At 49.4% G+C, this 27,849-nt stretch overlaps 1 protein-coding gene across 3 annotated transcripts; it reads right to left on the bottom strand.

The window, feature by feature from the left end:
* Positions 1–529: 529 nt before the first annotated feature.
* On the bottom strand, positions 530–27,849 carry KIF2C (kinesin family member 2C). Of its 3 annotated transcripts, XM_010371930.2 has the most exons (21): positions 27,666–27,849; positions 26,335–26,429; positions 21,636–21,737; positions 21,421–21,469; positions 18,564–18,686; positions 15,139–15,261; positions 14,566–14,666; positions 13,525–13,620; positions 12,406–12,460; positions 12,152–12,314; positions 10,784–10,874; positions 10,156–10,219; positions 9,987–10,078; positions 8,802–8,944; positions 7,662–7,866; positions 7,444–7,554; positions 6,158–6,225; positions 5,689–5,794; positions 5,483–5,596; positions 1,347–1,470; positions 530–1,198 (listed from the first exon to the last, which is right to left on the bottom strand). In XM_010371930.2, exons 1-21 carry the CDS (start codon positions 27,733–27,735, stop codon positions 1,116–1,118), a joined length of 2,178 nt encoding a protein of 725 aa, XP_010370232.1. In that variant the 5' UTR covers positions 27,736–27,849; the 3' UTR covers positions 530–1,115. The 3 variants fall into 3 exon arrangements, with proteins under 3 accessions (XP_010370232.1, XP_010370233.1, XP_030798030.1); XM_010371931.2 differs by lacking the exon at positions 15,139–15,261 and having other exon boundaries at positions 547–1,198; XM_030942170.1 differs by lacking the exon at positions 26,335–26,429 and having other exon boundaries at positions 547–1,198; positions 27,666–27,802.

Genomic DNA, 27,849 nt, shown 5'->3' with positions numbered 1-27,849 from the left:
GCGTGAGCCACCGGGCCCGACCTCTTTGTTTCTGTTTTTTGAGATGAGTCTTGCTCTTGTTCCCTAGGCTGGAGTGCGATGGCACAATCTCAGCTCACTGCAACCTCCGCCTCCTGGGTTCAAGCGATTCTCCTGCCTCAGCCTCCTGAATAGCTAGAACCATAGGCGCGCGCCACCATGCACTATACCCGGCTAATTTTTGTATTTTTAGTAGAGATGGGGTTTCACCACATTGGCCAGGCTGGTCTCGAACTCCTTACCTTGAGATCTGCCCACCTTAGCCTTCCAAAGTGCTGGGATTATAGATGTGGGCCACCACGGCTGGCAGCCATCTTCCTTCTACTTAGAGTTCCTGTTCCCAGGCCTAGTAAGCATCTCATAGACATCAAACAAGTCACAGGAGTCTTCAGCTTGTCATTGGAATGGTAGGCGTGGATATGGCCTCCTGGAGTACAGAATTAGTACTACCCAGAGGCCAAAGGTACAGTCATGTCCTTAGTCCCAGAAGGCCCAGACACATCCCAGGCCCTTTCCACACACTTAAACAGCTAATTTATTTTTTTCTCTTTATTGTTACATACAATGTATAAACACATAAAACGGAAAACAGTAGGGATCCTCTTGGATCTCCAGGAAGACAGTAAGGTAGAAAGTCATCTCAAACATTTTTTTGAAGTACAAGACATTCAGTGCTCGGACCAAAGGTGTAGAAGGTTTAGAGCCAGCAGATAGCTGGACTAAAGGCTCCTTCTCTCTCCCCAGAGCCAGGACAACCCCAGGGAGCTCTCCATTAGCAGCCAGTCCACACAGGCAGGATGCTGTGGAGAAAGCTCTATGCTGAGAACATTCCCCTTGATGGAAAGAAGGGCAACACAAAAGAGTAACTAAGAGCTCCTTCCTCCCACGAGGGCGACAACTGAGGAAAAGAAAAGGAGTGTTCCATGTCACTCTGACCCCTCCCCAGCTGCCTTGGGCCCAGATGCCCCCATACGTGGCGTTTACCAGAACCTGTCCCAGCTCAGACCCTGCCTAGACCCACCAGGTGCCCAAAATTCTCTGGGGAGGGCCAGGGAAGAGGCTGGGTGTCAAAGCAAACAGATCTTTATTTGCAGTCATCACTGGGGCCGTTTCTTGCTGCTTATTTGTCTGCTAGCCTGCTCTTCCAGCTGCATGGCCAGGCGCAAGGCCTTGATGACATCTGGAAGAAAGGGGTAGTGGTAAATATGGGGTTAGTGAGAGTCTGAGGAGCCCCCATTCACTCCAGGCAGAGCTGCTATCACTTGCAGCTGCCCAAAAGCCAGCAGAGGCCACCATCGTCCACCTGCACCCCATCCAGCCACACCCACCTTGCAGGGCTGAGAAATGCTTGGCTTGCTGGGCCAGAGCAAATTCCGCTTTGTTCACAAAGGTCTCTAGGTCATAGTCCGGCTGCTCAGTCATCTCAGAGAGCTCAAGCCAGTCTGGTCCTTGCTACAACACAGGGAGGACCTTGTCAGTTCAATAACCATTTAGCAAATCATTGCTGGGTCCTAACAACTGCAATGCAGACACCTGAGCAAGATGCCTTACCTCTGGTCCATGACCCATACCCTGCCTGTGCACCCTCTTCCCAAGGAAATCTTTAGCTTGAATTCACCCTCTTCCTACCCCAAGCTTGTTTTTTTCTTTCTTTCTTTTTTTCTTTGAGATGGAGTTTCGCTCCTGTTGCCCAGACTAGAGTGCAATGGCGCGATCTCAGATCACCACAACCTCCACTCCCTGAATTTAAGGGATTCTCCTGCGTCAGCCTCCCAAGTAGCTGGGATTACAGGCATGTGCCACCACGCCCAGCTAATTCTGTATTTTTAGTAGAGACGGGGTTTCTCCATGTTGGCCAGGCTGGTCTCGAACTCCCGACCTCAGGTGATCCACCAGCCTCAGCCTCCCAAAGTGCTGGGATTACAGGCCTGAGGAAACATTCCCGGCCTCCTACCCCAAGCTTATCCCCATCTCTTATATCAAACGAATAACATCATTGGTCCTGATGCCCAAGCTACAAATTTGAGTGATTTTATTTTATTTTTTGAGATGGAGTCTCACTTTGTCACCTAGGCTGGAGTGAAGTGGCGTGCAATCCTGGCTTACTGCAACCTCCACCTCCCAAGTTTAAGCGCTCCTATCTCAGCCTCCCAAGTAGCTGGGACTACAGGTGCACGCCACCACACCCAGCTAATTTTTTTTTTTCTTTGAGACAGAGGCTTGCTCTGTTGCCAGGCTGGAGTGGAGTGGCGCGATCTCGGCTCATTGCAACCTCCGCCTCCCGGGTTCAAGCGATTCCCCTGCCTCAGCCTCCCAAGTAGCTGGGACTACAGGTGCGTGCCACCACGCCCAGCTAATTTTATTTTAGTAGAGATGGGGTTTCACCATGTTGGCCAGGATGGTCTTGATCTCCTGACCTTGTGATCCACCCGCCTTGGCCTCCCAAAGTGCTGGGATTACAGGCGTAAGCCACCATGCCCAGTCCGAGTGACTTTATTCTTTCACCCTACTTGTCACCAAATCCTCCCCAATTCTGCTCCCTAAATGGTTCTTTTTATTACAATTTTTGCTGCTCACACCACCTTTGGGATATTTATTTATTTTTATTTTTTGTAGAGATGGGGCCATGTTGCCCAGGCTGGTCTCGAACTCCTGGGCTCAAGTGATCTTCCTTCCTTGACCTCCCAAAGTGTTGAGATTACAGGCATGACCCACTGCACCTGGCCAAATGATTATTTTATTTTATTTTTGAGACAATCTTGCTCTGTCGCCCAGGCCGGAGTGCAGTGGCACTATCTCAGCTCACTACAACCTTCACCTCCTGGGCTCAAGTGATTCTTCTGCCTCAGCCTCCCAAGTAGCTGGGATTACAGGCACCTGCCACTACACCTGGCTAATTTTTGTATTTTTAGTAGAGATGGGGTTTCACCATGTTGGCCAGGCTGGTCTCGAACACTTGACCTCAGGTGATCACCTGCCTGATCACCTGATTCTTTTTAAATAATAAATATACGGCCGGGCGCGGTGGCTCACGCCTGTAATCCCAGCACTTTGGGAGGTCAAGGTGGGTGGATCACCTGAGGTTGGGAGTTCGAGACCAGCCCGACCAACATGGAGAAACCCTGTCTCTACTAAAAATATAAAATTAGCAGGGCGTAGTGGTGCATGCCTGTAATCCCAGTTACTTGGGAGGCTGAGGCAGGAGAATTGTTTGAACCTGGGAGGCGGAGGTTGCGGTGAGCCATGATCATGCCATTGCATTCCACCCCCAACCCCAAAACAAGCAAACATAAAACAACCAGATAATAGGCTGAGCATGGTGGCTCACACTTGTAATCCCAGCACTTTGGGAGGCTGAAGCAGGCAGATCACTTGAAGTCAGGAGTTCAAGACCAGCCTGGCCAACATGATAAAACCCCATCTCTACTAAAAATACAAAAAATGGCTGGACACAGTGCCTCAAGCCTGTAATCCCAGCACTTTGGGAGGCCGAGACGGGTGGATCACGAGGTCAGGAGATTGAGACCATCCTGGCTAACACGGTGAAACCCTGTCTCTACTAAAAAATACAAAAAATTAGCTGGGCGTGGTGGCGGGCGCCTGTAGTCCCAGCTACTCGGGAGGCTGAGGCAGGAGAATGGCGTGAACCCGAGAGGCGGAGCTTGCAGTGAGCTGAGATCCGGCCACTGTACTCCGGCCTGGGTGACAGAGCAAGACTCCGTCTCAAAAAAAAAAAAAAAAACAAAAAAAAACGAAAAATTAGACGGGCATGGTGGCAAGCACCTGTAATCCCAGGTACTCAGGAGGCTGAGGCAGGAGAATCGCTTGAACCCAGGAGGCGGAGGCTGCAGTGAGCCAAGATTGCACCACTAAACTCCAGTCTGGGTGACAGAGTGAGATTCTCTCAAAAACAAAAACATATATATAGAGAGTACATATTTTGGGGGGTACCTTTTAAGATTTTGATGCTTGTATATCTAAATGGTTCGTGAATCTCATGCCCTCATTCCAATCCCACAAACACGGACACAGCTTGGTCTAGGCACTAGTTTCTCTTTTTTTTTTTTTTCCCGAGATGGAGTCTTGCTCTGTCAACCAGGCTAGAGTGCAGTGGTGCAATCTCGGCTCACTGCAACCTCCACCTCCTGGGTTCAAGTAATTCTCCTGCCTCAGCCTCCCAAGTAGCTGGGATTACAGGCACCCACCACTATACTTAGCTAGTTTTTTGTATTTTTAGTAGACACGGGGTTTCACCATGTTGGCCGGGCTGGTCTCGAACTCCTGACCTCATGATCCACCTGCCTCGGCCTCCCAAGGTGTTGGGATTACAAGCATGAGCCACCGTGCCTGGCTGGCACTAGTTTTTCTTGAACCCTTTCCAACAATCTCCTAACTGCCTCTACTTTTGCTTTTCCCAAGCTCCCAAACCAGGCTCCACATGGTGACCATATGATATATCTAAAGCTCTGACATGCCCATGTCACCACTCTGCGCAAACACCCTCCAAAGGCTTCCACTGTCCTCATGATGCAGTCCAGGCCTGTGAACATCTAGAAGGCTCTTTAGCATCAGATGCCTGCTGACCTGTCCACAGCCTTAATTACCCTCCATCACCTGTTCATTCCCTTTGCTTTGACCACAGTGAGCCTCTCATTCATCCTGAAAGTGCCATGTGCTTACAAAACTCAGTACCCCTGAGCACTCCAGGAAGGGGAGGACAGGCCTGAGCACTTACTCTTCACAGTCCCTCCTCAGTTACACCTGCCCCTAGTTCTTCCTTTCTGCTCTGCAATCCTCTGAGTGCCCCACCATTAGGATGTAAATTCCTGCCTCCCAGTCACTTCCTCTTCCACAGTAGGGATTACAGTAGCAGGGACACCTACCACTTACTAAACCCTGGCCACACACTGGGTACTGTGCTGATGCTTTATAAGCCTATTACTGAACCCTCAAATACAACCATCCTACCTTGACGATTTCAGAGATGCAAAAACTGAGGCCCAGTGAGCCTAAATGACTTTCACAAGGAAATCAGCTTGTTAATGGAAGAGACAGGATTGATCTCAAGTCACACCCTTAGGGCCTATTACTTATACTTCATGTTTTTTGGCCCTTGGATCCAGCACAAGAGTTGCAACATTCACCAAAAAAAAAAAACAAGAGAAAATCCCTGCATATGGATCACCCTTCAAATCCTCTATCAGGAGCATGCAGGAGAGACTGGCTCTGATTAGTGTGATGTCAAAAAGCCTACGTGTGCCAACCTGCAGAAGGAGTTGTGATAATTAGAAGAACAGCTGGGTTAATAGGCAAAGCATTAAAGAGTGCTGGTGTAGAGGGCTGCTTCTTGCTACCCCAATGAGAACACCTGTGGGAACAAGACCTAGGTCATGTTCTGGGAATGGTACGGAACACACTGAGAGCTGTGCTGCATCCAGTTCTCTGGCCAGGGCCAGCTGCCTACCTGAATGATCTCCTTGAGCTCTTCCACAGCCCTCTCCTCCAGCTCCCTGATCTGAGTCATGGCTTCGTTAAAGCTGGACATCTGGGAAGACAGTTCCTCCTCTTCCTTGGATAACTGAGAGGGCCAAAAAGAAAGACAATTGTGTGATCAGTTGCCACCTCAGCAGGCCACACTTCTGTCTTGCTTGGCCCCATCCTGGTCCTTACATTGCCTGGAATCAGCGCCCCTTTAGAGCAGGCCTCCATCTCTTCTGTTTCCATTTGAATCAACTGCTCTCCACTGGGCCCACTGTGGGGGCTCAGCTCCTTGACCCTGAGGAAAGAAGGAGATCTCAGATCCCACAGCAGCCTCCTTGGTACTCACCACAGGAGTGCGGTACCACCCAGGCTTCAAGGCTTGAGGCTCCAAGGGAATGGAATGGCAACCTTGCCTTCAGCCAGGAGAGAGTAAACTAAAGCTGGACTGGAAAAGCCCCTCACCCTGCTGACTCCCCAGCAGGGCCCAGAGAGGACTGGGACAGACCTAGCTTCATGGCTGAACTCCCAAGTCTCAGGTTCAGGAGTCACAGAGGAGTATACAGTAGGCCCCAAGGCTCCAGAGCCTCCTCCCCTCTCATCACTGCCCTTCCCTTGCCCAGTCCTGTTCCCCATCCCACCTAGCTGTAGGTACTAGTACCTGTCTGCATATCTCAGTGTGTTTAAAGTATATTCACAGGAGCTTATGCCCGGTGAGATCGTGGCAATCTGCAAAAGAGGGATGGGTGATTAAAGGCTGAGAGGCACAGTGAGGATGCTAGATAGCCTGCCCCCGAGGGGCCTCCACTCGGAGAGTTTCTTCAAGCTTCAGAGACCCACATGGTATTGATGGGAGGGCTCATTTAGCATTGTGCTGTGCTAGGCCACTTGCCCCATGGGCATTGCAAATTAAGATGCCTCAGACTTTGGTTTCCTACTTTCAAAGACACATCTAATTATCTTTCGCTTCATTATTCCTTTACTGAGACAGTCTTGCTACCAAGGTCCTATCTTTTCTTTCTTTTTTTTTTTTTTTTTGAGACGGAGTCTCACTCTGTTGCCCAGACCAGAGTGCAGTGGTGCGATCTTGACTCGCTGCAAGCTCTGCCTTCCGAGTTCATGCCATTCTTCTGCCTCAGCCTCCTGAGTAGCTGGGACTACAGGTGCCTGCTACCACACCCGGCTAATTTTTGTATTTTTTAGTAGAGACGGGGTTTCACCACATTAGCCAGGATGGTCTCAATCTCCTGACCTTGTGATCCGCCCACCTTGGCCTCCCAAAGTGCTGGGATTACAGGCGTGAGCCACCGCGCCCGGCCCAAGGTCCTATCTTAAAGCTCTGTGGCTTCTACTGGAAACTTCAGTTTCCTTAGGCCAAGGGATAATGTCTGAGGTACAGGGTTTAGAGCTTAGTCAGAAAATCCCACCTTCCTTATGAAAAGGCCCCCACCCAAAGGGTAGGGGAGAATATTCTCTTGAGGGGAAGGATGGCAGATCTCACATACAAGGGCTTGGGGATAAAACAGGGAAGAGGAAGTCATTCAAGAACACAGCTTTATGATCCAGGCTATTTCTATTTTCTAGGCTGGGAGCCAATGAACCTGAGGGTTCATGGAAGAAACAAGGACTTCCCTCTCCTGCTGACCCAAAGGCCCATCTTCTGAATTCTGGAACCCCTTTTTCATCTGGTAATGGAGGAATGACCTCTCCCAAAGCAAGAGCTGCATCTACACATCTTAAAGGGAATAGATCCCTTCCTCCCCAGTTGGTTAGGCCACGAGGAGGCTGGTGCATTAAAGCAGGATCTGGAAGCTCAGTCACAGTAGAGCCTGGAAACGCAGGCAGCCGGCAGTGCTGAGCTTCCCGCCCAGGGACAGGACTAAGTGTCTCTGTGGAAGGCAACTCTGTCTCCTCTTGCACCATCACCTTCAAAGTGACCCTACTCACCATGCAAGTCCTAGAGTTCTCCCCAATGAAGGAGTCCCTCAGCACCTGTGTCAGCTTGCTCTCACGGAACGGGGTGTGAGCCTTGTTCTGTCCCAGGGCCCTGATGCACTCCTGTGGGGGCAGCAGGAACAACTGAGGTCCCTTCTTTCCTTGCACTGACCCCTCCCCATCCCTTCCCAGCAGCTCTTCCAGCCAACCAGCTCTAGCTGCCCCACTACCTTCAGGGCTAAGAGACTCTTGTTGATTTCTGCACCCTCCATGCGGGTCTGCCGGTCAGCACTGGAAGTGTCTGCACCTCGCTCATTCCCTGCCAGATCTACCAAAGAGAACTTGCCATGCATTCTCCCTTTAGCTCGAAGAAGAATCTGGAAGCAGGCGTGGGAGCGGGAGGAATTGGAGTTGGCAAATGTCTGCCCAGAGGTTCTGTGGTAAAGAAAGGGTTATGAGATTCTGTGGTCACCAGCCCCCATGGCACCCAAGTCCACAGACGTTCTCTAGGAAGGGAAGGACACAGGTTAGGAGGCGAAGAAATCCTGTGTCTTCCTGTCCCAGGCTTCCCTCTTGCCCTCCCTGGGTAGCAATTCTCCCTCCAGCTCTGGACCTAATACATTTTCCTGGCAGCCAAATTAGTACTGGATTCTGGACTAGGGAATCCAGTCCTTTGCCAGACCTGGAGCCCTAGAAGGACATGGGGAAGGATAAATTGCCTCTGCTACAAAGGGCCCACAGGGAAGGGGGAAGCTGTCATGAACCACCTGCCACAGCTTGAGGACCCTGTAGAGGGCAGCCCCCTCCCTGGGCCTCCATAGCTGCCTAGCGCTCCACTGTACCAATACCCACAGCCCTAGTGGAAAGTGCTCCCCTACTTCTGTGCAGAGGGGGTATGAACCCATTACTTCCAGCCCAGAACAGACCCAGAGCTCCTGACTTCCACCACAAAGGGAGGGAAGAGCAAGGAGGAACTCAGAGAAGCCAGGAAGCATGACTTTGGGGTAACACTTTGACTTGTTTTTTTTATTTTTTTGAGAGTCTCGCTGTGCCATGCAGACTGGAGTGCAGTGGTGCGATCATAGCTCACTGCAACCTCGAACTCCTGGTCTGAAGTGATCCTCTTGCTTCATTTTCCCAAACTGCTGAGATTATAGGTGTGAGCCACTGTACTTGACCTGACTTGGTTCTGATTAGCCTCTGGCCCTGGGGTCGTATGTCTTATAGAGACCCTATAAAGCAGAGGCCTTCGCAGCCCTTACCAAACTGGGCAAAGCAGCACTCTGTGTAAACAGAAATGTGCTCAGTTAGACTTTACTCATGAACCAGACATGAGAAGGTCGCTCCTTCCCCCGCACCAGGACTCTGACCTGCAGGCGCTGCCCATGTCGAGCATCTTAATGACGTCATCAGCAGAGTTAACCAGGTGCTCCTGCAGCCCCACCACTTGCACCTGTTGCTTGCCATCCTCCAGCACACGCAGCTTGGCCTTCTTGTTGAGCAGGTCAAACAGCTGTGCCAGGCAGGGGGAATGAGGCTAAGGCCACTGGGCACCAGGCACCCTACCCGACTGCTCCCTCCTACAGAGCCTGGCCAGCTCAGACAAGAGCCAGCAGCAGGAAAGGCAGAGAACATGAGATGATGGATGTCAGCCTAGCAGAGGGCAATATACTTGGGATCTGAGCCAAACTGCCTCAGTTTGCTGTGACTCTGGTACCTTACTAGCTGTGTGAGCCTGGGCAAGTTAATAACCACTCTAGCCTTGCATCTCATCTGTAAAGCCGAGACAGATAGCGCTTAGAATAGCACATAGCTCCTAATATCTTGTTATTATTATTTTGAGATGGAGTTTAGCTCTTGTCGCCCAGGCTGGAGTGCAATGGCGCAAGCTCTGCCTCCTGGGTTCAAGCGATTCTCCTGCCTCAGCTTCCTGAGTAGCTGGGATTACAGGTGCCCACAACCATGCCCAGCTAATTTGTTATGTGTTTTTAGTAGAGATGGGGTTTCACCATGTTAGCCAGGCTGGTCTCAAACTCCTGACCTCAGGTGACTTGCCTGCCACGGCCTCCCAAAGTGCTGGGATTATAGGCGTGAGTCACCACGCCCAGTCCCTAATATCTTATTAATGATAAATATTAGCTATTTTTATTATCTAGATCCCACTCTAGGGAAAGCAACTCTGTAGAAGCACACAGTGCATACAGAGAGGGGTGGAAAGAGATATTTGGGGGTGCGGGAAGGGAAAGAATGAATATGAGACTGAATGTGCACAATCAGGGAAGAAGGGATGAAGGAAATAGGCTGAGGGAGGTCAGGACACACACAGGCAAACCTGGCACCTGAGAGGGGGCCCTGAGGAGTATTCTTGCCGTATTTGTTGAACTTAGGTGCCATCTCACCATCAGATGAAACCCCCTACATGTGCATGCCAGGGCAGAGTGGCCCATCAGTGGCTTGACAGCTAATAGGTTTTTGGCTTCAACTTCTAGCCAACTTCAAGGTTTTAAAATGTGCTGGGTCCCAACAGTGTAAACAAGGGGCTTCCCACCAGCTACCTTCCCATTGTAGATCTCGAAGAATGTCACATAGACTTCCAAGCCCAGTTTCCGGTAGCAGGGTTGATTCTTCAGGAGGAAGACGTCCCGGGCTGAGGGAGAGAACCTTGCTAAGCAAACAACATGCCTTTTGGTGCCCAACCCTGAAGCAGCAGTACACAGTACTTACAGGCCATGGCGTAAATCCCTTTGGATGCATTCTGGGCTTTCCCAGAGAGGTCTCCACCCATAGTCTGCAAAGGGAAGGGGTAGACGACCATGGAAAAGGGCCGTTGGCCTAGGGCAGAGCACTACTGGCCCATCACCACAGTGGGCCACAACAAAGCCAGAAGGCTGGACCTAAAGCCCCTCCCTGTGTCTGACATGGCAAGGCTATCTGGTGATGGGGCATCTGTAACAAGGGGCCTTTTTTTTTTTGAGATGGAGTCAGTGTCACTGTGTCACCCAGGCTGGAGTGCAGTGGCCGGATCTCAGCTCACTGCAAGCTCCGCCTCCCGGGTTTATGCCATTCTCCTGCCTCAGCCTCCCAAGTAGCTGGGACTACAGGCACCCGCCACCTCGCCCGGCTAGTTTTTTGTATTTTTTAAGTAGATACAGGGTTTCACCGTGTTAGCCAGGATGGTCTCGATCTCCTGACCTCGTGATCCGCCCGTCTCGGCCTCTCAAAGTGCTGGGATTACAGGCTTGAGCCACCGCGCCTGGCCGGGGCCTTTCTTAAGAAACTCATGGTCTCCTTTTATAGGGAGCCAGGGATGCACAATGGAAACGCTCTTTCCCTGCCAGGCCTCAATACTCACATGTGTCTTGCCACTTCCTGTCTGGCCATATGCAAAACAAGTTGCTTTTCCACCTTCAAAGATTGTCTGTACCAGTGGCCTTGCTGTGAACCTAGAAGAGGGGTAGAGTATTTGTATCTGTTCCCAAAATGTGCTCCTTGGAACACGTCCTGCCACCCTTCCACTGCAGAGTTCTCAGGGTCGATTCCTCCTTCGAAGCATAGCACTGCTCTCCTGCCTCAGTGGTCCCACCTGACCCCAACCCCACTTACAAATCTAAATACTCCTAGCAAACTGGCAGTGGGATGGGGGTTGGGGGATCCCTGGGCTGACTACCCAGGAGCAAGCTAATGGCCCATACTCTAAGTCATCCAACCTTTCCTCTGACCCTGGAGACAAAGGATGAAAGCCTAAGCTCAGCATCCAAATTCCAGCAGAAGAGACACTACTGGCTGGGCATGGTGGCTCACGCCTGTAATCCCAGAACTTTGGGAGGCTGAAGTGTGTGGATCACCTGAGCTCAGGAGTTTGAGACCAGCCTGACCAACATGGTGAAACTGTCTGTACTAAAAATACAAAAAATTAGCCAGGTATGGTGGTGCTTCCAACTACTTGGGAGGCTGGGGCAGGAGAATTGCTTAAACCCAGGAGGCGGGGGTTGCAGTGAGCTGAGATCTCGCCACTGCACTCCAGCCTGGGTGACAAACTGACTGAGACCCCGTCTCAAAAAATAAATAAATAAAAATAAAATAAATATCCCTATGAGGGTACTGGGTGCTGTATTAGAAAGAGCAGATCCGGGGCCAGGCGCAGTGGCTCACGCCTGTAATCCCAGCACTTTGGGAGGCCAAGGCGAACAGATCACCTGAGGTCAGGAGTTCGAGACCAGCCTGACCAACAGGGGGAAACCCTGTCTTTACTAAAAACACAAAATTAGCCAGGTGTGATGGTGGGCACCTGTAATCCCAGCTACTCAGGAGGCTGAGGCAGGAGAATTGCTGGAACCTGGGAGGCGGAGGTTGCAGTGAGCCAAGATTGTGCCCCTGCATTCCAGTCTGGGCAACAAGAGTGAAATTCTGTCTCAAAAAAAAAAAAAAAAAAAAGCAGCAGAGCAGATCCCAATGGACAATGGGATGGCTGCATAAGGCACAGGAAGAACCCCTGGAGCCTGCCCAGCCCTGCCTCAGCGCATAACGGGTAATACCTCATTATTCAGGATCCACTCAAGGATGGGCCACTAAGCTGCCAAAGGGTATGACCCAAAGAAAACACAGAGGCAAGGAAGAGCCTCAGAATTTAGCATGTCTGTGAGTAGTATGACCACCATGTCCCACAACAAAAAGGGTATGGAAGGGCACAAGGAGGGAAAAATGGATGCAAGGGACTAACCTGTAGACAACTTCATTCGAAGCTGTTTCATCAAATGCAAAGTCAAAGCAGAATGCTTGGTTCTCCAGATACTTTGTTAAGTCCACTTTCAACTTGGGTTCATGTACCAAGAGGAGACACTTACTAGGAATGGAAATCACATCAATTTCTTTCTTGGCCAATTCTGCAGAAGGAGAGTATTTCAGGGGGTGCTCCCTGGAAACAGAAGGCCCCTTAGTCAGTCTGAAGCCTCTTCCTGACTGAACAGGACTTACCTTGCTTATTCAGTGGGCGTTTCCTAACACAGACACATATTCTGTGCTCTTCGATCTGCAAGTGGATGAGAGGAGGCAACCAACAGCAAAGGGTCAGAGCAATTTCAAAAGCAAGTTTGTCCAGAACTTCCACCCCTTCCAATCCCATGTCTGGCCCAGTCAGAGGACAAGGTCTAACACTAGGACCCCTGCATCCTCCATTAGATACTCCAGAGCACAAGATGAGAGCACTGGATTTTGTTCCCATTTTTCTCACTCTGCTGTCTACAGGAGTTTCAGCACTACTTTCATGATTCTTACTAATGCAGGAATCTAGCCAACCTATGGTAGTGGGAGTGGAACCCAGTTTATAAAGATCAGACCCCTCCCATGCGGGCCTCATTAGCTTCAGCCCACCAAAGGATATTAAAAAATAACCTCGGCTGGACACATTGGCTCACGCCTGTAATTCCAGAACTTTGGGAGGCCAAGGTGGGCAGATCATGAGGTCAGGAGTTCGAAACCAGCCTGATCAACATGGTAAAACCCCATCTCTACTAAAAATACAAAAATTAGCTGGACTTGGTGGCACATGCCTGTAATCCCAGCTAATGGGGAGGCTGAGGCAGGAGAATTGCTTGAACCCAGGAGGCGGAGGCTGCAGTGAGCCAAGATCATGCCATTGTACTCCACCCTGGGCGACAGAGTGAGACTCCGTCTCAAAAAATAAAATAGCCTCTTCCAGGCTTACACCTGTAATCCCAGCACTTTGGGAAGTCGAGGCGGGCAGATCGCTTGAACCCAGAGGTTCGAGATTGGCCCGGGCAACGTAGTGAAACCCTTGTCTGCCAAAAATACAAAAAATCAGCAGGGTGCGGTGGAATGCATCTGTGGTCCCAGCTACCTGGGAGGCTGAGGTAGGGAGGATCACTCAAGCCCTGGAGGTTGCAGTATTCAAGATCACACCACTGCACTCCAGCCTGCGTGAGAGTGAGACCCCATCGCAAAAAAAAAAAAAAAAAAAAAAAAACGCTCAAAGTGAGTAAAGATTCCTGCATGCCCTCATTCCTGTAAAGAGAAGTTTTCTATCCCTCAATTGTACACTTATTCAAGAAAGAGAAGTTCTTTAGATGTACTTACAGGATCAGTCATAGTAAGTGGATGACATTCCAAAGTAGCCTGAAATTCTTTAATCATTCGGGCAAATTCCCCGTTTGGAAAACTACTGTCATACTCCTGGTTTGAGACGAGAGTGAAAAAGGGCAGACTGTTAAGATATAAGTGCTCTCAGATCCCTATGCGGCAGCAGCAATAGCTCTTTGCTCACCACCCTTCACAGTTGTCAAAGTCCCCGCCCTGGCTGTAGGTTGAGAAGCCAGGTACGAAGCACTGGGGAAGAGACTGGCAGAGGGGCCTAAGCATACACCAAAGCATGCTAGAAACTGGGACTAGGGCCAGTTCCACATTTTAGGAGGCACAGCAGCAGACTGGGCTACCTAGAAGCAATGAACCCAAGTAAGGGGACTGTACTGCAGTCCCTACCCTCCAAATACGTACAACTCGGGGGAGGGTGGGAGAAAGCAGACCAATTATGCCCTCCAGCCCCTCTGGCCATCCTGCCATGTGAGCATGTGATGGGCTTGCTTACTAGACAATCTGCATGAAATATTCCTCATCTGAAGACCTTCAGAAACATTTCTGAATTACTTGTTCTCTGAATCCTGATAAACCAGTTAAATTTCCAGGATATCAGAATTGGAGCCTCAGAGGCCAGGTGCAATGGCTTATGCCTACAATCCCAGCACTCTGGAAGGCCAAGAATTCCAGACCAGCCTGGGCAAAATAGCGAAACTCTGTCTCTACTAAAAATACAAAAAAGTAGCTGGCACACGCCTGTAATCCCAGCTACTTGGGAGGCTGAGGCACAAGAATCACTTGAACTCAGAGGCGGAGGTTGCAGTGAGCCGAGATCACACCACTGCACTCCAGCCTGGGCAACAGAGCAAGACTCTGTCTCAAAAAAAAAAAAAACAGAATTGGGGCCTCAAGAACTGGAGCCTCAGAAATGCTGGGGCCCAACTGTATCTCGACTGCGGGCCCAACTGTATCTCGACTGCGTGTAGGGTTTCGGTTAAGGACACCTGTCCAAAAACCCTTGCCCTAGCCTCCCAAGAAAGGTACCTGAGCTCGTTTCATTCTCATTTCAGAGTTCTGGGCCTTCTTCTCTTCTCGCTTGTTCTTCATTTTTTCCACTTCCTTCACAATACATGATTTCCTCCGAACTACAAAAACATTAAAAAAAAAAAAAGGAAGCCCACTCTGTTACCAGTCTAAGCCAGCCTACTCTTTTCTGGCTATTTATTGAGTACTGGGCCTTTCCCAGGGAGAGGCCTTCTCTAGATCCTTACTCTTAAATTACTATATGCAAAAAGAAGTAATAGATGTGACTCTTGGGATGGACAAGTCCACAAAGTAGTGGCCTGGCCAGTGTGAAGTCAAATAGTGATAACTGTACTCCAGTTCTAACCCAAGCTTTCCCTAAGCATCTTGGCTACTTTCTCAACAACCACAGAGGTGGGACAGTTCTTGTTTTGTCTTGATAATGAAAGACTGATTCCATGGCCAAAGGAAAACATGCCCCCATGTGACAAACAGGGCTTGAACTCAGGTGCCAAGGTAAGCCAGGTTTAGGATGGAATGTTAACTATCTGTGCCTCACTAGAAACAGAACAGCAGACAGCTCAGTGTGTCTACCTGAGTTCACAGGGTTTGCAGAAGAGCTGCCTCGGATGGAATGGACTTGCTCTTCCACCTCCTCGCTGACCATCCTCAATGGTATTTCAGCCACTGCGGGGCAGGAAGGCCTAGGGTGGGCAGCTGTAGGGGAACAAGAGTCACTGGAGAAGCAGGCAGGTATACCACAGGCATCTCACCTGAGCCCATGGCCCTGCTTATGGGCTGGGAGAGTGACCTGCGTGCTCAGCAAGGCTCTTTTTTTTTTTGAGACGGAGTCTTGCTCTGTCACCCGGGCTGGAGTGCAGTGGCCGGATCTCAGCTCACTGCAAGCTCTGCCTCCCGGGTTCACGCCATTCTCCTGCCTCAGCCTCCCGAGTAGCTGGGACTACAGGCGCCCGCCACCTCGCCCAGCTAATTTTTTGTATTTTTAGTAGAGACGAGGTTTCACCATGTTAGCCAGGATGGTCTCAATCTCCTGACCTCGTGATCCGCCCGTCTCGGCCTCCCAAAGTGCTGGGATTACAGGCTTGAGCCACCGCGCCCAGCCAGCAAGGCTCTTACAGTATGTGCAGAGCTTGTACTTTTCCCTTCACCTCAGCCCACACTCTCACCCTGACCACGTTTTCTGCAAGGGCTGGCTCCTGGGGTCAAAATACCTTAAAGGGTATGTGAACAGTTCAGTATGGGCTTTGATATGAAGGGAAAAGCCTCTGAGGACATGAACTCTTTAGACTTCACTCAAGCATGGGTTCTCAGGCCAGGCCAGGTCTGGTCTTAGGGAGAAAAGCCAGGCCTTTCTGACTTCTCCCAAGCCTCAGGAACCCAGGTGGTTAACAGGAGCAAAGACTGAAAAGCTAGGGTGACGGGGAACTGGGGAAACAACTAACCAGATTGATTCAATACAGAAAGGTCCAATCCACAACACCTCATTACTTCCCATACTTGGTCATGACCCATTCATTTACTTTCATCCTATTAGAGCTGAATTTGATACATGTAAAGTGTAATGGTTGTGTGTCTTACAAAATTTGCATCTACTTTATATAATCTATTAAAGACTGACAAACAATTTATATTAAAAATTTTTATTAGGGCCGGGCGCGGTGGCTCAAGCCTGTAATCCCAGCACTTTGGGAGGCCGAGACGGGCGGATCACGAGGTCAGGAGATCGAGACCATCCTGGCTAATACGCTGAAACCCCGTCTCTACTAAAAAATACAAAAAAACTAGCCGGGCGACGAGGCGGGCGCCTGTAGTCCCAGCTACTCGGGAGGCTGAGACAGGAGAATGGCGTGAACCCGGGAGGCGGAGCTTGCAGTGAGCTGAGAGCTGGCCACAGCACTCCAGCCTGGGCGGCAGAGCAAGACTCCGTCTCAAAAAAAAAAAAAAAAAAAAAAAAAAAAAAAAAAAAAATTTTATTTATATTTACTAATTTTCCACACCTCATCTGACTCACTTTAAAAAATTTTAAAATTGTGCAAACCCGGGAGGCAGAGCTTACAGTGAGCCGAGATCATGCCACTGCATTCCAGCCTGGGCAACAGAGACTCCGTCTCAAATAAAAAATAAAAAAAAAAATTTTTAATTTAATTCATATAGGCCGGGTGCGGTGGCTTACGCCTGTAATCCCAGCTGGGAGGCCGAGGCGGGTGGATAATGAGGTCAGGAGATCGAGACCATCCTGGCTAACACTGTGAAACCCTGTCTCTACTAAAAAAATACAGAAAAATTAGCCGGGCATGGTGGTGGGTGCCTGTAGTCCCAGCTACTCGGGAGGCTGAGGGAGGAGAATGGCATGAACCCGGGAGGCGGAGCTCATAGTAAGCTGAGATTGCGCCACTGCACTCTAGCCTGGGTGACAGAGCGAGACTCCGTCTCAAAAAAAAAAAAAAAATTCAATTTATATAAAGTACAAAAAAGGGCCGGGTGCAGTGGCTTACGCCTGTAATCCCAGCACTTTGCAAGGCTGAGGCGGGCAGATCACGAAGTCAGGAGTTTGAGATCAGCCTGGCCAATATGATGAAACCCCGTCTCTATTAAAAATACAAAAATTAGCTGGGTGTGGTGGCACACGCCTGTAGTCCCAGCTACTCGGGAGGCTGAGGCAGGGGAATTGCTTGAACCTGGGAGGCGGAGGTTGCAGTGAGCCGACATCAAGCCACAGCATTCCAGCCTGGGTGATGGAGCAAGACTCTGTCTCAAAAAAAAAAAAAAAGTATAAAAAGAGGGCCAGGTGCAGTAGCTCACACCTATAATCCCAGAACTTTGGGAGGCCAAGGCAGGCGGATCACATGAGGTCGAGAGTTTGAGACCAGCCTGACCAACATGGAGAAATCCTGTCTCTACTAAAAAGACAAAATTAGCCGGGCATGGTGGCACATGCCTGTTATCCCAGCTACTTGGGAGGCTGAGGCAGGAGAATCGCTGGAACCCGGGAGGCCGAGATTGAGGTGAGCCAAGATTGAGTCATTGCACTCCAGCCTGGGCAACAAGAGCAAAACTCCATCTCAAAAGAAAAACCAAGTACAAAAAGAGGGCTGAGCACAGTGGCTCACGCCTGTAATAGCAGCACTTTAGGAGGCCAAGGTGGGCGGATCACTTGAGGCCAGGAGTTCGAGACCAGCCTGGCCAACATGGCAATACCCCATCTCTACTAGACATACAAAACTTAGCCGGGCATAGTGGCACATGCCTGTAATCCCAGCTACTCAAGAGGCTGAGGTGGGAGAATTGGTTGAACCTAGGAGGTGGAAGTTGCGGTAAGCCAAGATCATGCCATTGCACTCCAGCCTGGATGACAGAGTGAGACTCCGTCTCAATAAATAAATAAAAAAATACAGAAAGAAAAAAGCTAATTAATGCTATTAGAAGTCAGGATTATGGGTACCCTTGAGGGGATTAGGAGCTGGAAATGTGCCCAACAGGGACTTTTGAAGTTCTGGTAATGCTCTGATCATGTTAGTTACGAGTCAGTTCTGTTTATGAAAATTCACTGAACTCAATGCTATGTGTACTTAGACCTTAGACTCCTCAACTATGTCAGAGGGCTTCTGCCCAGTCTTTCACCTCTTGTGAAAGACTGATTCCATGGCCACAGGAAAACATGCCCGCATGTGAGAAACAAGGCTTGAACTCAGGTGCTTTGAAGTACTGGTAATGATCTGATCATGTTAGATACATAAATGTGTTCAGTTTACGAAAATTCACAGAACTATATACTCAATGCTATGTGTACGTGTCTGTGTGTATGTGTGTGTAATGTTTCAATTAAGTTTTTTAAAAAAGAGATGATTTCCAAATAAGAAAGCCGTGTTGGTAGGGCAGGAGCAGACCAGTTCTGAAGCTGGGGGAATGGATGAATCTCAGGATATTCTAGCACAGGGACCAAGCAATGTGCTTCAGGGCCTCAACCATGGCAGGTGCGGGGCACTTTCGTTACTCACGAGGAACTGAAAACTGCTTGCGGGGGTTTGCAGCTGCAGGCAGCTCCACCTCCATGTCATTCTCCTGAGCAGTGACACGAAGCTCTGAGACAGTGGACATGCGAGTGGAGCGAGTTCGAAGACCTGGAGAACCGAGAGCAGTAGCCAGTCAGTGCTGCATGATTTGGAGGGTGGTCAGGGGCAAACCTCCAAGTTTTTGTACAAGGTGAAATAGGTCCCAGCCACCAGGAAAGGGCTCACCAACTTCCCATATTCCTTAGAAAGGAAAAATTAGACTAAGTACCAGTACCCCCAAAACCCTTTGTCCACATTGTGCAAATCCAGGAGCTCCTGAGGGCAGGGATATCTCCCACAAAGAGCATCTGTCTTGAGTAAGTACAGGGACCTATAGCTATCTTGAAAACATTTTTGGAGAGAGAGAGACCTAATCTAAGTCCTTGAGAAAAAGTATTATTATTACTTTTTTTTTTTTGAGGAGTTTCGCTCTTGTTGCCCAGGCTGGAGTGCAGTAGTACAATCTCGGCTCACTGCAACCTCCGCCTCCCGGGTTCAAGCAATTCCCCTGCCTCAGCCTCCCGAGTAGCTGGGACTACAGGCATGTGCCACCACACCCAGCTAATTTTTGTATTTTTTTTTTTTAGTAGAGACGGGGTTTCACCATGTTGGCCAGGATGGTCTTGATCTCTTGACCTTGTGATCCACCCGCCTCAGCCTCCCAAAGTGCTGGGATTACAGGCGTGAACCACCATGCCCAGCCCAGCTTTTTCTTGAGTCAGAGTCTCACACTGTCAGCCAGGCTGGAGTGCAGTGGTGCAATCTTGGCTCGCTGCAACCTCTGCCAAAACCAACTTCTATCGAGTTTCTGAGTATTTTAAGTTCAAGCTGATGGCTGTATATAATCCATATCTTGAATTTTTACAATCTTCCTGTTTCCCTAATGATTTTATTTTATTTTTTATTTTCATAATAAGATTGGGTCTTGCTATGTTGCCCAGGCTGGTCTCAAACTCCTAGGTTCAAGCCATCTTCCTGCCTCAACCTCCCAAAGCACTGGGCTTACAGATGTGAGCCATTACATCTAGCCCCAAATGATCTGTAATTTTTTTTTTTTTTTTTTAAGACCGAGTCTCGCTCTGTCGCCCAGGCTGGAGTATAGTAGCACGATCTCCACTCACTGCAACCTCCACCCCCAGGCTCAAACGATTCTCTTGCCTCAGCTTCCTGAGTAGCTGGGATTACAGGTGCCTGCCACCACGCCTGGCTAATTTTTGTATTTTTAGTAGAGACAGGGGTTTCACCATGTTGGCCAGGCTGGTCTCAAACTCCTGACCTCAGGTGATCCACCCGCCTAGGCCTCCTAAAGTGCTGGAATTACAGGCGTGAGCCACACCGCGCCTGGACAGTTTTTTGTATTTTTAATAAAGACAGGGTTTCACCATGTTGACCAGGCTCGTCTGAAACACCTGACCTCAGGTGATCTGCCCACCTTGGCCCCCCAAAGTGCTGGGATTACAGGCATGAGCCACTACTCAGGGCCTTAAAGACTTTTTTTAAATTTCTATTGAAATGAGCTGTGTAGCTGGGCATGGTGGTGTGTGCCTGTAGTCCCAGCACTTTGGGAGGCTGAGGCAGGAGGATTGCTTGAAGCTAGGAGTTCAAGACCAGCTTAGGTAACAAAGTGAGACCCCATCCTAAAAAAAAAAAAAAAAAGCTATTGGCTGGGCATGGTGGCTCACGCCTGCAATACTGGCACTTTGGGAGGCTGAAGCAGGAGGATCACTTGAGGCCAGGAGTTTGAGACCAGCCCAGGCAATATAGTGAGACCTTGTCTCTACAAAAAAACAAAAAAAAATTAGCCAGGTGTGATGAGGCACACCTGTAGTCCCAGCTACATGGGAGGCTGAGGTGGGAGGATTGCCTGAGCCCAGGAGTTCAAGACTACAGTGAGCTACGATCATATCATGGTATTCCAGCATGGACAACCAAGTGAGACCCTGCCTTTGAAAAACAAAAAACAAAAAGTTGTGGCAATATCCTTTGAGGACATGAACACGGAATGGGACTGCTGCGAGTCCCAACTCTCCTGCATGCCCTTATGGTACACCCAGCAAGAAAGGGCCAGCACCACAACAGTTAGGCCCAAGCTTGCAATGGCACCATCCTCCACTCAGGGCCCCCAGAACCTGAAGCTCCAGCCACGTATTCTGGGAGTCCCTGAGGTAGCTGGATATTTCAGGGCAATGATGACCCCTAGACCTGGAGAGCTGTGCAGGTCACCAGCCTTCAAGGTACAGTTGGCTTTAAGCTGGATCTTTTGGGAAGCTTACCCCCTAGAGTCACAGTCTATCATGTTGTCAAAGTAGGTTTTCAGAGACTACTTCTGCAGAGAGAGCCCAACTTCCTAGACCATGAGGCAATGCTGTTATTCTCTCCAGCCCCAGCCATCCCTCTCTATAGTGCCACCAACTGTACTTCTAAACAACCCACAGACCTAGTGTCTCCCTTTTGCAAAGCCTCTTTCCAGGGCATACTGTTCCCCTGAGGAGGCTGAGCCCTGAGGGAAGAAAACAGGCCTACCAATGGCTGATTCCCACTCTCCTTAGCATCAGGCTCTGGATTATACAGAAAAGGTTTCCAGGCCAGGCAGCAAATTTCCTAAATGCACCAGGTCTCTTAAAGGTTGGCCTGATAGCTGTAGGTTGGATTCTTCCTCATAGAGAAAGAAGCTTGGAACCTAGGCAGGACTCAGCCCACATAGAAACCATCTGCAAAAGAGGAGCTTCCACAACCCTTGAGTCCTAGAAACATAATTCCTGACACAAATTCCATGACAGTAAGCTAGTAGAAATCCACTTACTTTCTTTTGGAGCAGGAATTTTGGAGTTGACGGATCTCCGTTTTTGTTTCTGAAAAACAAATCAAATTGTCACAATATATGGCTCTTATCAATTCTCAAGGGCCTATCCTGGGCCCATGTACTATGCTAAAATGCCAGACAGTCAATCAGCAAAGAGCCAATAAGCAAAGTGAATCCTCTGGGGTACTGGCTGCAGCCAGATGACAGGCACCTACCTGGATTGTTACATTTTCCTGCAGGGGCAGATTGTCCTTTGGATGTAAGGGAAGAAGCTGTAAGAGTTCTGGGTTTATTGCAGCCACATCATCAAAATCAATCTGCAAGGAGCAAGTAAAAGTTTCAATGAAACAACATTGTTCAATCCAAATACATTTCTTTTTTCTTTTCTTTTTTTCTGAGACAGAGTCTCGCTCTGTCACCCAGGCTGGAGGGCAGTGGCGTGATCTCGGTTCGGTGCAACCTCCGCCTCCTGGGTCCGAGCAATTCTCCTGCCTCAGCCTCCCAAGTAGCTGGGACTATAGGCGTGTGCCACCAAGCCCAGATAATTTTTGTAGTTTTAGTAGAGACCGGGTTTCACCATGTTGGCCAGGATGGTCTCAACCTCCTGGCCTCAGGTAATCTCCCCACCTTGGCCTCCTAAAGTGCTGGGATTACAGGTGTGAGACACTGTGCCTGGTCCCCCCAGGCTGAGGTGGGAGAATCGCTGGAATCCAGGAGGTGGAGGTTGCATTAAGTTGAGATTATGCCCCTGCCCTCCAGCCTGGGCGACAGAGTGAGACTCTGTCTCAAAAAAACACAAAAACATTAAAAAAAAAAAAAAAAGTCTATAGACAGGGCTACCCCTAAATTCAAACTTTACCAGCTTTAAGTTCCACTAAGTATGAATAGCTATAAAACAAATAGTTACTCCTTAATAATGGTTTACCATCTAGATGGATATGGGTTTCTGATTTCCAAGCCAATGGTAGACGTCAGTGATGAGAATGAGGGGAAGAGGAGGGCAGACAGGCAGGCAAACTGGTGGGTACTCCACAGCAGATCTAGGCCACTTGGCTCCCCTGCTGTTTTGCTGGGCAGTGAGGTCCTGCTGGGCACAGCCCCCTAAGCACCTCTTGCTGGCTGACACGGAGGAGGAAACAAGTTCTAACTGTCTGGTGAGAGTCCAATGGAGGCCCTTTAGGATCTTATGGGCAGGGGCAAGTTCCCGACAGCTGCTACCTAACCCTAAGACTACCTACATTTTCTTCTGGGCCCAGAAACTTCTTCCCCAGTTATGGCTTCCTGCCCATGCCTTACCTATTTCCTGTTGATGCCTGCAATGAGGTCACAATTCTAAGTTTACATCATCAGAGTCCTGCAATCCTCCAGGAACAACTTCACCAGGATAACTTTACAACAGGTTCAGACATATCAAATTTGTCCCAACTTGTTATTTGTATTTTAAAATGTGACAGAGCTGAAGTATGTACTCCAGGGTGAGGGCTTTACTGCCTAGATATGAAACCTGCAGTTATTAGCTGCCTATTCAAGCATTTGTTAGGCACCACGAAGACAGCAGCCTGCAGGGGGAAAGTAGTCAAAGATAAATTACCACATATGTAGGCCGGGCACAGTGGCTCATGCCTGTAATCCCAGCACTTTGGGAGGCTGAGGTGGGTAGATCACCTGAGGTTGGGAGTTCGAAACCAGCCTGACCAACATGGAAAAACCCCGTCTCTACTAAAATTACATAGCCAGGTGTGGCGCATGCCTGTAATCCCAGCTACTCAGGAGGCTGAGGCAGAAGAATTGCTTGAACCTGGGAGGCGGAGGTTGCAGTGAGCCGTGATAGTGCCATTGCACTCCAGAGCAACAAGAGCAAAACTCTGTCTCAAAAAAAAAAAAAAAAAAAGCCAGGCATGGTGGCTCATGCCTGTAATCCCAGCACTTTGGGAGGCCGAGGCAGGTGGATCACGAGGTCAGGCAGGAGATTGAGGCCATCCTGGCTAACACAGTGAAACCCCGTCTCTACTAAAAATACAAAAAATTAGCCAGGTGTGGTGGCGGGTGTCTGTAGTCCCAGCTACTTGGGAGGCTGAGGCAGGAGAATGGTGTGAACTTGGGAGGCAGAGCATGCAGTAAGCCAAGATCGCGCCACTACACTCCAGCCTGGGTGACAGAGCGAGACTCCACCTCAAAAAAAAAAAAAAAAAAAAAAAGGATAGAATCACTAAACGCAAAAGCTGGCAAGCACTTCAGTAATCACACTTCTATTCACATTTCTGGGACAGCCACAGACTCTTAGTACACACCTCCCCCATTTCCAACCCCTAAATTACAGAGCATAAACAACAAAGAAAACCAGTTTTTTGTTTTTTTGTTTTTTGAGACAGAGTTTTGCTCTTGGCGCCCATGCTGGAATGCAGTGGCGTGATCTCAGCTCACTGCAACCTTCACCTCCCGGGTTCAAGCGATTCTCCTGCCTTAGCCTCCCGAGTAGCTGGGATTATAGGCATGCGCCACTATGCCCAGCTAATTTTGTATTCTTAGTAGAGACGGGATTTCACCATGTTGGCCAGGCTGGTCTTGCGCTCCTGACCTCAGGTGATCCGTCCGCCTCAGCCTCCCAAAGTGCTGGGATTACAGGCGTGAGTCACCGTGTCCGGCCTTTTTTATATGGAATCTCACTCTGTTACCCAGGCTGCTGGAGTGCAATGGCACGATCTCAGCTTGCTGCAACCTCCATCTCCCGGGTTCAAGCAATTCTTCTGCCTCAGCCTCCTGAGTAGCTGGGACTACAGGTGCCCACCACCATGCCCGGCTAATTTTTTGGATTTTTTTTTTTTTCTTTGGAGACGGAGTCTTGCTCTGTTGTTCAGGCTGGAGTGCAGTGGCCCAATCTCAGCTCACTGCAACTCCACGTCCTGGATTCAAGCAATTCTCCTGCCTCAGCCTCCCAAGTAGCTGGGATTACAGGCGCCCACCACCAGGCCCGGCTAATATTTTTTATTTTTAGTAGATACAGGGTTTCACCATGTTGGTCAGGCTGGTCTCAAACTCCTGACCTCGTGATCCACCCGCCTCAGCCTCCCAAAGTGCTGGGATTACAGGCGTGAGCCACCTCGCCCAGCCAATTTTTTGGAATTTTAGTAGACATGCGGTTTCACCGTATTGGCCAGGTTGGTCTTAAATTCCTGACCTCGTGATCCGCCCACCTCAGCCTCCCAAAGTGCTGGGATTACAGGCGTGAGCCACTGCACCCGGCAAAAACCAGTTTTAAGCCTTGCTCTGACAATCAGCTGATTCTCATGTTGATAATTCAGGGTGAACATCCCAGGAGAAAGGAATAAGCGTGTAAAGGCAGCAGGGAATTAGGCACAGTCACAGAGCAGTAAACCACCTCATTTGCCAGGGTATAGGATATGTGGAAGAAGAGTGGGTGGTACAAAGAAAAAGGGTGATTAGAATCAGAGCTCAAGCCAGGCACGGTGGCTCACGCCTGTAATCCCAGCACTTTAGGAGGCCAAGATGGCCAGATCACTTGAGGTCAGGAGTTTGAGACCAGCCTGGTCAACATAGTGAAATCCTGTCTCTACTAAAAATACAAAAATTAGATGGGTGTGGTGGCAGATGCCTGTAATCCCAGCTTCTTCGGAGACTAAGGCAGGAGAATCGCTTGAACCTGGGGGATGGAGGTTGTAGTGAGCCAAGATCGGCTCACTGAGGGAGATCGTGCCACTGCACTCCAGCCTGGCGACAGAGTGAGACTTTGTCTCACAAAAAAAAAAATTCAGAGCTTGAAAAGGCATGAATGCACCATTAAGAAGTTTGGATCTTATTCCAAAAGCAGTATTTGATCTGAGGTAAGACAAGGGATATATTTCTGAACAAACAACCAAAACAAAAAACAAATCACAAAGGACTGATAATAGCTGGCTGAAAGGAATTTTAGGAACCTCTTGATTCTTTAGCGGCAGATAATGGAAAGTATTCAATCCTTTATTTCTCAAATATACCACCTAAATATCTCTACTATATGTACTATGCTAAGCAAGCTTTTTACATGTTTTATCTTTTTTACTTTTTTTTTTTTTGAGACATGCCTGGCTAATTTTTTTTGCATTTTTTGTAGAAATGCAGTTTTGCTATGTTGCCCAGCCTGGTCTTGAGCTCCTCAGCTCAAAGCAATCTGCCCGCCTTGACCTCCCAAAGTGCTGGGATTATAGATGTGAGCCACTATGCCCAGCCAAGAAGACCAATTTTTTTTTTTGAGGAAAGGTCTCACTCTGTCATCCAGGTCAGAGTGCAGTGGCTCGATCATGGTTCACTGCAGCCTCAACCTCCCAGGCTAAATCGATCCTCCCACCTCAGCTTCCCGAGTAGCTGGAACCGCAGATGCGAGCAACCACACCCTGCTAATTTTTTATTTTTTGTAGAGACAAGGTCTCAACATTTTTCCCAGGCTGGTTTCGAACTCCTGGGCTCAAGCAATCCTCCAAATGAGGCCTCTCAAAGTGCAGGGATTAGAGGCAAGAGCCACCGCACCCAGCCAATCTTTTTTTTTTTTGAGTCAGATTCTCACTGTCGCCCAGGCTGGAGTGCAGTGGCACAGTTTCGGCTCACTGCAACCTCCGCCTCCTGGGTTCAAGCAATTCTCCTGCCTCAGCCTCCCGAGTAGCTGGGATTACAGGCTAGCACCACCACGACCGGCTAATTTTTGTATTTTCAGTAGAGACAGGTTTCGCCATGTTGGCCAGGATAGTCTTGAACCCCTGATCTCAGATGATCCACTCGCCTCAGCCTCCCAAAGTGCTAGGATTACAGGCGTGAGAAGGGCACAGCATCAGAAACTAGGCTCTCACAGATTCCACTTCTGCACAGATCCTTTATGCAGGAAGGCATTAAATGCGGTAGAGGAATTCTCACAGAACCTACCTCTTTGCCCTTTGTGGCACCTCCTTCTGCCCATTCCACTGAAACACAGGATTTCTCCAAGTTCACAGTCCTTACATTGGCACTGTGAATTAAACCTATAAAGTATGAAAAAACCAGAATTACCCTCTATTTCCTGAGAGCTTCACTTTTAGGATTCCACAGAGATTCCCAAAGTGGAGTTAACCTGAAGGAACAGGCAGCTGCCTTTAAAAAACAAAACAAAACCAAGCAAACAAGGCCGGGTGCGGTGGCTCAAGCCTGTAATCCCAGCACTTTGGGAGGCCGAGACGGGCGGATCACGAGGTCAGGAGATCAAGACCATCCTGGCTAACACGGTGAAACCCTGTCTCTACTAAAAACTACAAAAAACTAACCGGGCGAGGTGGCAGGCGCCTGTAGTCCCAGCTACTCGGGAGGCTGAGGCAGGAGAATGGCGTGAGCCCGGGAAGCGGAGCTTGCAGTGAGCTGAGATCTGGCCACTGCACTCCAGCCTGGGTGACAGAGCGAGACTCCGTCTCAAAAAAAAAAAAAAAAAAAAAAAAAAAAAAAAAAAAAACCAAGCAAACAAAACTAAGAGAAACAAATCTCCTGGGCTTCACCTTTAGAATATCCACAGAGAGGTGGGCAGGGGACAGGTTTTTAAATTGAGCTGCATGGGATAAGGACTCACCCCTACTCAAAAGAAAGCCTACAGAAGAGAACACACAAAAGTATGTTTGAGCAGGGGATTCCCTAAAGCCCTTAGATGAACTTTTCCTCAACATAGCATTAAGGATCTGGCCCTCTTGGGGTTTTCCTAACTCACTTCTGGCGGTCCTATCTGTCCATTTCCCTAATGACACGGGTATTAGACGTGCCAGAACTGCGGTAGCTGCTTAAGCAAAAGAGAGAACGACTACAAGCTCCTCAAGAGCAGGGATCTTGTCTGTCCCGTTAACCCTAAGTCCCAGTGCCTGACATACTGCAACTGTGCAATATTATTCGAGAGTAGAGGGGCCAGGAGACCGAGGTCCCCATAAGAGCAGGGCATTTTGCGGGGAGAATTTTGGAAGGGAAGTGAATTTAGAAGCCCCAACTTCCCTGGGTCTACCAGCCTTGGAGAAGGTCCTCCCACTCCCGGAGGACTGCGAAAGGGACCCACGTCCAGCGCAGACTCTCACCCCTGTGTAGGGAAGAATGACTGCCAGTGCAGAGACCAGGAGTTAGTGCGTGTGAAAAGGAAGGAGGGAGAGAAAGAGAGTGAGAGCCCATTTGTGTGTCTGGGGAGGGGCAGTAATTTCAGTCGTCTCACCGCTCACGAGTCCCCTTGACCTAGGGACCCCGCTCCTCACCATTACTGCGTTGGATCTTGATGGCGAGACCGGGAAACAGGCGGGCCTGAAGCGACGAGTCCATGACCATTCGGAGGGTCAGCAAGGAAAAGGCGCAATGCCAAGAAACCTCAATTCCGCTAACCCTAGGAAGTCTTAACGCCGCGTAAACCGCCGCAGTTTAAATCCCGCGCGCAAGCGTCCT

This window comes from Rhinopithecus roxellana, chromosome 12 (assembly GCF_007565055.1).
Source record: "Rhinopithecus roxellana isolate Shanxi Qingling chromosome 12, ASM756505v1, whole genome shotgun sequence".
In the NCBI taxonomy this organism is placed as follows: domain Eukaryota; kingdom Metazoa; phylum Chordata; class Mammalia; order Primates; family Cercopithecidae; genus Rhinopithecus; species Rhinopithecus roxellana.
Note: the sequence above shows the minus strand (reverse complement) of the source record. Positions and strands in the feature narration are given on the sequence as shown.

Bases quoted from the DNA above. Each gene is read 5' to 3' on its own strand.
- KIF2C (XM_010371930.2), bottom strand. From the start codon at position 27,735: ATGGTCATGGACTCGTCGCTTCAGGCCCGCCTGTTTCCCGGTCTCGCC. The intron at 18,687-21,420 runs GTAAGTGGATTT...TCGGTTCTCCAG, and splicing joins AATTCCTGCTCCAAAAGAAA to GTCTTCGAACTCGCTCCACT. The intron at 12,315-12,405 runs GTAAGTCCTGTT...CTCCTTCTGCAG, and splicing joins ACGCCCACTGAATAAGCAAG to AATTGGCCAAGAAAGAAATT.